We start from the raw sequence: 11,116 nt of genomic DNA, 5'->3' as shown, positions 1-11,116 counted from the left end.
CCCCCCCCCCCGTGCTTTTGAGGGTACGGGAGTGGAGCGAGGTCTGCGGGGGGCGGCGGGGAGGAGGAGGAGGCTGAAGCCGGGCTGAGGGGGTGTGCAGTGCCATCCTCCCCCCGGGCGCTTCGCTGGCCTTGGCCGCCTGCTCCTCCCCCTCAGAGTGAGGGGAGGGTGCGTGGGAGGAGGGGAGAAAATTGAAGCAACTTAACGGGAAGGTGCGGGAAGGGAATAAGAACCTCTGTCCCACGGTGACTGTCAAATGGCTTAAGCTAAACCCCACGAGGAATTCCTGAAACCCGGTGGTTCCTTTGCTGTGTATAACAAGAGATGTTTATTTTTGTATGCAAAACATAACTTTTTAATGTACATGGTATGTATTTCTGTTGGGTTGACCCTGGCTGGATGCCGGTGCCCACCGAAGCTGTTCTATCACTCCCCCCCTCAGCTGCACAGGAAAGAGGAAATATAACAAAGGCTCATGGGTCGAGATGAGGACACGGGGAGATCACTCAACCAATTACCGTCATGGGCAAAACAGACTCAACTTGGAAAATTAATTTATTGCCAATAAGCCAGAGTAGGGTAATGCGAAATAAAACCAAATCTCAAAACAACTTCCCTCCACCCCTCCCTTCTTCCTGGGCACAGCTTCACTCCCAAATTCTCTACCAAACCACCCCAGCGGCACAGGGGGACGGGGAATGGGGGTTTCAGTTCATCACATGATGTCTCTGCTGCTTCATCCTTCTCAGGGGCAGGACTCCTCACACTCTTTCCCTGCTCCAGCGTGGGGTCCCTCCCATGGGAGACAGTACTGAATGAACTTCTCCAATGTGGGTCCTTCCCACAGGCTGCAGTTCTTCATGAACTGCTCCAGCGTGGGTCCCTTCCATGGTGTGCAGTCCTTCAGGAGCACACTGTTCCAGTGTGGGTTCCCCCCGGGGTCACAAGTCCTGCCAGCAAACCTGATCCTGCGTGGGCTTCTCTCTCCACTGGGCCACAGGTCCTGCCAGGAGCCTGCTCTAGTGCAGGCTTCCCATGGGGTCACACCCTCCTTTGGGAGGAGTGGGCGGTATTCCCCACTCCAGCGTGGGGTCCTCCACAGGCTGCAGGTGGATATCTGCTCCACTGTGGACCTCTCTGTGCTACAGGGAGACAGCCTGCCTCACCATGGTCTTCCCCACGGGCTGCAGGGGAATCTCTGCTCTGGCACCTGGAGCACCTCCTCCCCCTCATTCTTCACTGACCTTGGTGTCTGCAGGGTTGTTTCTCTTACATGTTCTCACTCCTCTCTCTGGCTGCAGTTTCTGTGCCTGCTGCAACTTTTTTCACTCCTTAAATATGTTATCACAAAGGTACTATCACTGATTGGCTCGGCCTTGGCCGGCAGCGGGTCCATCTTAGAGCCGGCTGGGATTGGTTCTCTTGGACATGGGAAGCTTCCAGCAGCTTCTCACAGAAGCCACCCCTGTACCCCCCCTGCTACCAAAACCTTGCCACCCAAACCCAATACAGCATTTAGCAAAGAAATTGCTTTGTTCATGGGAATACTGCTGTAGTTACAAAGTGTGTAAATACAACAAATAAATAAGTAGTGGGGTAAGCACTCTTAACATTAAAAAGCTATCAGTGAGGAAGAATGAGGTAGAGTGCATTGCTCTAATCTTGCAACACAGTTTCAGAGAGTACTGTACTCTTAGAAACCTATACAGAGGAGAGTTCTTCCTCTGAGCATGTGTGAACAGGTAGGAAATAAAACCTGGCTGAGTAATGGATAGCATGCACAGGGGTACACAGGTACAGTGGTGGTAAGTGTATGATAGAGTTAGGTATCTGAAAATTAAAAAAAGCTGGTCTCTGACTCTTAAGCTGCAATCTTATTGTTTTAGGTCACTAGACAGGTGGAGAATGCTGTGACTGAACTTCAAAGTAAAGCCAAAACTCACCTTACTGGCAAAAGGGCTGCCTTGGAAGAAATAGGAAATAAAGTTGCAACAAGAGGAACACGCATAACTAAGGTAAAGGAACATTTGAAATCTATCTATAAGGAAAAGATGGATTACTAGCTCTGTACTAATAGTAATTGTTTTCACTACAGAAAACAGAATGCTCCAAAGCATCCATAAAGCCTATGAAAGGACCTAGTAAGATGGCAAATGTAATGATGCTGCCTAAACCTCCAGCTGCTGTGAACCAAGCATTCAAAGAAACTGGTGTTCCAAAGGTAGGAAGTAATGATACTGTTCTGATTCTTAATTTGATTTGCAACTTGGAGCTCTAACTTCAGAATAGTTCATCTGTAGATGCATCTCACTTCCCTGGGGAAAAAGCAAAGCCTCTGTCCTGAGCTTTTGGGTTCATGCATGTTGTGCTTAAAGGCTAACATTAAAGTGGCAGACTAGCTGTTGAAGTACTGGATAAAGTTTCTGCTTTAGCTGGCGATTACTTGAAGGTCTTCTGATTCTGTCTGTACGGCATCTTGGTGAAAGCTTGCCATGATAGAACGCAAGCTCAGTTTCAACTTTTTTTATCTTAAGAAATTGTATTAGTAAATGGAAGAATGTGGAAATGAAGGAACGTTGCAGCTTAAACAGTAGATACGTAATCACTACGATCTGTTCCTTAGGTTCTGTCTCCTGTCCCTATGGATGTATCTATGGAAGAGGAGAATTTGTGCCAAGCCTTCTCTGATGTGTTGCTCAACAATGTAGAAGACATCGATGCTGAGGACTGGGAGAATCCCCAGCTGTGTAGTGACTATGTAAAAGATATCTATCTGTATCTGAGAGAGCTTGAGGTATGACATACTGAGTCTGCGCTTCTGCAGTATAGTGTTAATCTTGTTACTCACACAGCTCTTTCTCCAACAGGTACAGCAATCAGTCCGCCCGCACTACCTTGATGGGAAGACGATCAATGGGCGTATGCGTGCAATTTTAGTTGACTGGCTTGTCCAGGTCCACTCAAGATTCCAGCTTTTGCCGGAAACACTGTATATGTGTGTTGCAGTTATGGATCGCTTCTTACAAGTAAGATATTTTTCAACTTGTATTTGGACTAGAAGACTTGTTCAATGACTGTGCTTTTACAGGAGTTTAGGATTTACCTTTTCTTCATAAATTTAAGAACATACAAAATCTGCTCTTTGTAAGAGCTCTGTATAATGTAGCATCTTAACTCTGAGGCTGCATTCCTCTTTGAGCCTGTTATTATAGGCACACTTCTGACTCAAAAGTGGAAAATCTCATTTACATCATATGAATGAGCACTGTCATACTCGTGTTTTTAAACTGATAAATTTGAATCTGTTTATCTAGACTTTGATGTTTTGGTGCCTACTTTTTAAATTCCTATATTGCAGAGTCATCCAGTAACTCGTAAGAGGCTTCAGCTAGTGGGTGTAACAGCACTGCTTGTAGCTTCAAAATATGAAGAGATATTCTCTCCTGATGTAGCAGACTTTGTTTACATTACTGACAATGCCTACACCAGTAGTGAAATTAGAGAAATGGAGATTATGATTCTTAAAGAGTTAAACTTCAATTTGGGACGACCTCTTCCAATTCATTTCTTAAGAAGAGCATCAAAAGCTGGGGAGGTGAGTACTTGTCTTCATTATCTAGAACTTTCCTATATGTGTAAAGTCTATCAGGATTGTTTCCAGCATTTTTATTGTGTGATCTTACTTGCTTTTTGCTTACACTCTGGATCAAGAACTACTCAGCTATGTAACTCCACCATGTGGAGTAACATGACATCAACACTGGCAGCCAGTAGTGGTTCATGCCTGTATTTACTGGGGCCTGTGTTTAGTCTTGGTGGCAGTAATTTCACTGTTATAGTAAACTAAACATACCTAGAGCAGAACCCTTGCTTTTAGAGTAATCTTTCGTTTGGTGATGAGAGTATTCCCCAGTAAAAGGGGAGCAGTGTTACAATTCTTCAAAATTTTAGAATGGAAGTATTATATTATTTAAGAATCAAAAGAGAAGCTTTCTCTTTGATCTGACCCTTTTTTTTTCTCACCTCAGTAGTTAAATTTGAGTGAACTGCCCACACTTGGAAGTGGGCTTCAATTACCTCAACAGACCACTAGGTGACTCTTGAAGTTAGCCAGCTGTCTTAATTAGGATCTCCTTAAGTCATTTTACACTTCTCTTCTCCTCCGTAACCCATCCTGTATTATGCTCTTGTATCCCTAGTTAGGCACAGCAGTGCTGTTTTCTGTTAAAATCCCTCACTGGACTTTGTGTCTGAATGCCAAATGACTGCTAGGCTAGGACTGGTTTGTGCTCTGGTCTCGATTTTGAGATGAGTGCCTGTTAGAGGTCCCTAGACCTTAATAAAGAAATAAAGATTTTTGTTGACTGTTTTGTCAGTTAATGAATACAATAAACAATCCTGAATTATTTTGATAAGGTTAAGTGAAACTTTGTGGATTAACAAATTCTCAATCTGGTAGGCTGATGCGAAGCAGCATACGCTAGCAAAATACCTAATGGAGCTGACACTGATAGACTATGACATGGTTCACCATCGTCCTTCAGAGATTGCAGCTGCTGCGTTATGCTTGTCCCAAAAGATTCTGGGACATAACAAATGGGTAAGTATTTTAATCAAAATTGTTAGGAGTTTTTTCTTTCAGTTGATTGAATCAAACCATTAAAACACTACTTCAGAAAATTGGTTTTGGGTTAGTAATAATGCTGGTGATCAAAGGAATATACCACTAAAAACTTACTATCTTTTTCTGTGTTAACTCTGTGGTATGAAAGGATTTTTCATTTGAAAGTATTGTTACAGAAAGCCACACTGTAAATAAAGGTAGATATCTCATAATTGTCACAGTATGTGTAGAATAACAAAATCATGGACCATGAATAATGAATTGTAATTCAACTAGTGGTTACTCTTGCAAGGGATGCTGCTTTTGTCCTCTGTGTGGTGTAGAAATGTGGTTGTTGGCACTGATGTGTCCAGGCTTCTGCTGCACACCAGAAGTTATTCTGGATCTGTTGCCGAAACTGACAGTACTACAGTTCCTAGCACTGGAAGATAGCGCATGAAGCTTAGGGCACTTGCTACCTGCAGTGATTGTGCCTTGAGCAACAATCCCCACTTCATAAATCTCAAATTTCTTACCATTATGCTGCAGGGTATAAAGCAGCAGTACTACACTGGGTATACAGAAGACAATCTTGTGATGACTATGAAACATATGGCCAAGAATGTGGTCAAAGTAAATGAGAAGTTAACAAAATACATTGTAAGTATAACTAATAAAATCTTTTTAATGTTTTAGAAATTCTTTTTTCTGCACACTATGGATTCTTAAGTAAATGTTCTGTATGCAATCTTAAAGCATCTGCTATTCTGACAAGTCTGTGACAGGATGTTGCATCAAAACACTAACTTCAAAACACTAACACTAAACACTAAAACACTAACTTCAAAACACTTTAGACAAACTGTGCTCTTGCTACTTTGCAAGCTGGTTCACTTCTAACTTTGTTTGTCTGCCTGTTTTCCAAGCAGTCAGGCCAATTGACCCAAAATTATCTGCCTGAACATAAATACTGTATGTATAAATCTCTTGTAACACTGTTCCTCTACCTCTGCAGGCTGTAAAGAACAAGTATGCAAGTAGCAAACTACTGATGATCAGCACAATCCCTGAACTGAGCAGCGAGATAATCAAGGACCTGGCTTTATCGCTCTCATCATAACCCAAGGCAGCCACATCGTGATGGTATATGCACTTTGTCCTTATTTGCCTATTGAGGCAAAACTACTGCTCTTTATACATAGCATTCTAGCCTTACCACAGACATTTCAGACTTGGAAGGTGAAATTTTAAACTTGCTTTGTAGTACAACTCTTACCTAGAAATAAAGCTCCTTTCTTAAAAAAAAAAAAAAAAAAAAAAGAAAAATTTAAAATTGTGACTGTGAATCTCTTAAGGCACTACATAGACATGTCTACAGTCTAATGTCCAAGTAGGACTTTCAACTAAATAGGTGATTGATACAACTGGCAGTTAGATGTGGATGATTATTTTCAGTGGTTGCTTCCACTCGAGGCTTTATAGTGGGGTTATATTTAGTAAAATGTTGTTTTTACCCTTACATTAAGGAAGAGCAGGCAGATGGTTTATCTTTTTGTGGTGTACCTTAAAGGATATTAAGTGTGTACTTTATTTCAGTGCCTTGTCCCAAAGACGTACACAGGAATTTCTTTTTTTGTAGTTTGTCACCTTCAAGTTTGGGGAAAGTAGTAGGCTGGCTTTGACAGATATTAGCCTTATAAATCTTTGTGTTTAGGTGAACATAAGACAATGTGTTCTTTGTCTTTGTGTACCTAAACAAAGGGAGTTAAGGTAGGGAAACTCTTAGCATCACAGGAGGCTTACCACTGTGTCCAGGGCCTGTATGTGTAGAACTATAAGGATGTGACCCTTTGAACTAGCTCAGCTCTTAAAACCTCCTCCACTTCTTGGACAAAAGAAATCCCTAGCTTTTCATTGCTTGTTCATTCCCCACCACCACCAGTAAACCTCTCTACCTGCCATAAGTAGATTCTTCCTTATTGCTTAACATCTTGCTTTTCTTTGTTTCTAATAAACATCGGTATCTGTGTGCTCAAGGAATACAAGCATGGAAGTAATGCAACTTTCCTTCCACAATACCTCATTTAAGCCTATTTGTTAACATTACTTCTATAGCACCAAGTTAAGTTACAGACCCTTAGGTACTCTCTGTTATACTGAACTCATTACCTCCCTTCTTCATGAGTGTGCTGGCTCTGATGTAGAAGGCAAGAACCCAACACTACAAAACTGGCCTAGACCAGTTACTGGCCAAAGCTGGCCTAGACTGGCCTTCTATCCTCCTGCTGTGGGAAGGATATTGAAGCTACTGGGTTTTATCTTCTCAAGCAGGAGACTTCTCTCCCATAGGATAAGTAAGCCTAACTCTTACTGCAAATGGTCTTTTGAAAAATGTGTTTGATCCCTTGTGTGTATACGATCCTCTGCCCTGGACTAAGGCCTTAGTTTCTAGCTTCCAGAAACAGCTTCTGCAGTCAGTCATCTCTTAATAGAGATGGTAAGTGTGCCCAGTTAGACTTAGGCAATAGTTCAGAAGGGAAGGGATTCAAGACTTTTAGCTGTATCTTAAAGCTTATGCAACTTCTTAATACCAGCATATGCAGGTTTTTTACCTGCTCTTAACAAGAAAAAAATTTAATGCATACCCTTCAGCTGGGAATAGTGAAAATGGTTTTGTTTGGAGCAAAGGCAAGGGGATTTTTTCTTTAGGAACTGGTGCAGTAAAATCCAACACATGTTGTAAAGGGATTTCTTTGTATACACAACTGAAAACAAACTGCACAGAGAACAGACCTGTTCAGCTAACTGCTTCTTGTGTTTTATTTTATGGAGGTTCAGAAGGCAAAGCATGAATGCTGATAACTGTATGACAAGCAACAGCCACTCTGGTGTGGGAGGCAATCAGACTTAAGCAGTAACACTTTGCTTTTCCCATTTAGAAGGAGTAGTGCATATCTGTTAAGTACCTGGCATAAAAATTCTAGTAGAACTACTTTGTGAGTAAGAACAGTGGAATACTACATTATACATTCATACATGTTTCTATCATATTCAGTTTTTATATACAGTATATGATCTGTTTCTATAAATGTACAGCTCTGCATAAAGACACTTCTTATAACAGGTACAGCATTAAACTTAAATCCAACATGGGCCAGCCATATTATATTATAAATCTTGAAGGCAACATTGTTTAGCATACAGTACTATGTGGTATTCTGTTTTAACTTCTTATAGTGCCTGTTGGGAGTCCCTAAACACATCAGCAAGCACAAACCAGTTCCATTACAACTCTCTGTACAGAATTACTTAAATATACCATCACAGTAGGTTTTTAGATGGTAATGTCCTAAATAAGCCTAAATGGTTTTGACATATAGCAGCATACTTAACATGTTCCCCAGAATGATCTGCATTAGAGGAAATGTGCATTTAACATCATCTTCAGTAGATAATTAAAAAGGTTACGGATATTCAGCTGAAGGCACTTATTAAATACACCCTTTTCAAAGTTCCTGGTCCCAGACTGCAAAGCACCTTTCTGTAGGGAGGTTTGAGTATTCTTCATTTACTAGGTGTTAAAACCAGGTTTTAAATATAATAAATAATTGGTAGCATGTCCATTGCTGTATGCTTCTGAGACAAAAGGTCAAAGTCTGTGCTGTGGGTAATTTTCTTCCTGTTCATGTACAACTTCACTGGTGGAAATACTGCTGAGAATAGCAAGTTTCAGAAGAACAGTGTCCTGAAGGCAAGAGGAAGCATCTTCAACCACTGGTAACTTCATGCCAATTTTTGTCTGACAGTCTCTTATATCTTGGTGACATAATTGTTGGGAAACAGACCTTGTTTCCCTCGTAGTCTTCCTGTCCACCAGCCAGAAGGATCTATGATGAAGAAAGCAAAGGTAAGTAGTGAGGTTCTGTAAACCTTTTTGTATACTTTTTGAGGCAGCCTTGCAAAGCTGTTCCACACAGAGGGAGTTGCCTTCTGAAGCACTGAGGAGAAATGATTTGGTGAACCTGAGCTTGCTAATCTTTTGGCTGTATCACTATGCCTTATGTGAGGTTGCTTTGGAGATCCAAAGAGCTGGAACTGCTTTGTTACGTTTTTGTTCTTGTGCTATAGCTGTAGTTCAGGCTAACTTTCAGCCAGAGCCTGTGACAGAACTACTCTTAACTAACTGTACAGATCTGCAGTACCAAGTAATGCACATGTCATTGATCTGTCTCTGACATACTTTTAAGTGAATGGATTTGATTGATGTGGAGATTTCTCTGCTCCCTGAGCTGTCACAGGAATTTGCAAGCCTAATGAGGGAAGATGTGGCTCAAAGTCATGTCTTTAGTATTACTCTTGAAGGTATACTGTCATAAGTAGTTAAGCAACAAAACCTTTTATCTCTACGTACCTTCTTTAATTATATCAATCACGTCGTTGGCATTAAAGCTAAGTTCATCTGTGTCCTGAGCATCATATGCATACAGTGCCCTGCACTGTGGTACCTGAGGCTTAGGCTTTGGCTGTGGTTTAGGCCTTCCTCCAGCTGGTGGGGGTCGGTTTGTTGTCTGCCTGCGAACACTAATGGGATAAAAAAAATGTTAACGTGCTTCAAAGCTCATGACTTGAACCTAAGCTCCATCAACCCCGCTGTCCTAATGAATTGATTCTAAAGGATATCATGGAACAAGGAAAAAGATTCTTTTAAATGTCACAACAATTAAGAGCAGTGTAAGACTTCCCTGTGAAAGGGACAGAGTTGCCATTTCTTCCCTACTGAAATGGATGAATGGGTACTTACAAACAGCAGTTCAAATGCATAGAAGACATTTTAGTGCTCAGGCTGGAATGTAAACAAATGTGCACATGCAGTTCATGCAGATCTTGGCAACTACACAACTTTGTCTCTCCCCGTGCCCCAACTTCACCAGGGATTTAGTTTCCAGTATTAAAAACAAAGTTCTAGCTCACAGGCTTGCTACTTTACCATTCTTGTGACTAAGCTGTAAGAGAGACTGCATCTCTTTTAAGTTGCCTCAGATTCCAGGGCCGTCTATGGACTTGTTCTGTTATAGTCAACTCTGAAGCAGCAGGGGAGATGCTGCACAAACTCTTTGTCACAGCTGTGACCACTCCAAAGATTAGGAAGGGGAAAGAGGGAAGAAATGCATTTTGCCAGCTCATCAGCTAATAAAGGCTGGAAGAGAGAACAGGTATTAGATGCAATATGTCAGTTTAAAATAAATAGTAAATAAATGTGCTGAATGACTAAAAAATGTTGCAGTGATGTGGAGGAGACTGACAGGCAATTATGTCATGTAATGCCATGGTAACAGTACACAGCTCTTGCAGAAAAGGCTTATAGTTACTTAGACAAAGTCCTAGACTAACTTTTGTTGGTATGTTTCTAATTCCAAGTTTGTGTGATGAACTGCACCAAAAAATGAGCTTTGAAGTATGGGTTAACAGCATTTCAGGTCTAAACTAAATTTATCTACTGGGAGAGAGGATTTTTCTCCTGTTGTTCAGCATGTATTGACTTTGCTTGGGATAGGGTACGTATGTTGTGAAAACTAGACCTAGGTATGGAAATGAAAGAATTTGGAGCAAGTCTTAGAACAGTTTTTCTGCAACCACAGCAGAACAAGAACATCATCTTAAATGAGATGATGTCTTGCTGGTGAGAGCATGGTATTTTTCAACTCAAGCTTGTATTGGAGTGTTAGTGATTGATAGCTAGAACTTAAAGCTGTGGTAGTACCAGTGCATCCTTCTCAGCAGCTCTGCTAAAAAAAACCCCCTAATTCTAACCCTTTAAAAGTCTATCTATCTATAACAACTGTAGCTTTGAAATACTAAATTCACAACTCTTCTAGCTTACTCCTTGTGTACAGGGAACACTGGTGCTTTCCCTTTGGAAAAGGAATGGTCAGAAAAACTTACTGAAACCTACTGCTGAATTTAGCAGTACTGTTTCTTTATTAATATACTAAAAAGGAGCTTATACTGTTCAGGAAGACAGCCTTGCAACTGTTGCTTTTGTACGAGTACTTCCTTTAGTGCTGTTACACTCCTCTAGAATGTTTGCTTTTCGTAGTGGTGAAGGGAGTGGCGAAACGTGAGGACGGTCATACTTGGGCATGGTACTAACCAGGAGGCGCTGGAGGGGAGATGGGGCAGAACCCATCAGGTGTTGGGCGCACCTGCCTCCCCCACTCCTTTTGGGAGCGTGGCTCTCCGTTCCGGACTGGCTTTGGGAACTGATCGGAGACGTGCTCTGCTCAACAACTTGGCTCGATTACTGCTGCCTCCCTAACGCTTGTGCTGGCCAAGGGCGACGGCCGTTGGCAGGCGGTGAAGAAGGAAGGTGACGGAAAGGAAGGCAGCTCCGTTTGCTGGTGGTAGGGGATGGCGAGGTGCTGGTATTGGCAGCGGGGCCTTGCGATGCTTCGCCGGCGGGCCGGTGCGCCGCTTTCCGTGCGGAAACCCGTGTGCCATCAGCCGCCCCTCCCC

General features: G+C 42.0%; 2 protein-coding genes across 2 annotated transcripts in view; one reads left to right on the top strand and one right to left on the bottom strand.

Annotated features, from left to right (window-relative positions):
• Positions 1-5,901, top strand: part of CCNB2 (cyclin B2) — a 6,268-nt gene extending 367 nt beyond the window's left edge. The window contains exons 2-9 of the mRNA XM_010571755.1: positions 1,887-2,015; positions 2,096-2,221; positions 2,624-2,794; positions 2,868-3,026; positions 3,359-3,595; positions 4,460-4,600; positions 5,153-5,263; positions 5,619-5,901. Coding sequence (XP_010570057.1) covers positions 1,887-2,015; positions 2,096-2,221; positions 2,624-2,794; positions 2,868-3,026; positions 3,359-3,595; positions 4,460-4,600; positions 5,153-5,263; positions 5,619-5,723 — 1,179 coding nt within the window. The 3' untranslated portion in view covers positions 5,724-5,901. The remainder of the gene's footprint in view (positions 1-1,886; positions 2,016-2,095; positions 2,222-2,623; positions 2,795-2,867; positions 3,027-3,358; positions 3,596-4,459; positions 4,601-5,152; positions 5,264-5,618) is intronic.
• Positions 5,902-6,885: 984 nt separating this feature from the next.
• The window catches only part of MYO1E (myosin IE), a 62,829-nt gene continuing 58,598 nt past the window's right edge, over positions 6,886-11,116 (bottom strand). Inside the window, exons 26-27 of the mRNA XM_010571754.1 lie at positions 9,015-9,184; positions 6,886-8,490 (exon numbers count right to left, since the gene is read on the bottom strand). Coding sequence (XP_010570056.1) covers positions 8,414-8,490; positions 9,015-9,184 — 247 coding nt within the window. The 3' untranslated portion in view covers positions 6,886-8,413. The remainder of the gene's footprint in view (positions 8,491-9,014; positions 9,185-11,116) is intronic.

The sequence above is a fragment of the Haliaeetus leucocephalus genome, unplaced genomic scaffold, assembly GCF_000737465.1.
Source record: "Haliaeetus leucocephalus isolate CR32 unplaced genomic scaffold, Haliaeetus_leucocephalus-4.0 Scaffold339, whole genome shotgun sequence".
Classification (NCBI taxonomy): Eukaryota; Metazoa; Chordata; class Aves; order Accipitriformes; family Accipitridae; genus Haliaeetus; species Haliaeetus leucocephalus.
The sequence above is the reverse complement of the archived record's forward strand: the minus strand, read 5'-3'. Positions and strand labels throughout refer to the sequence as shown.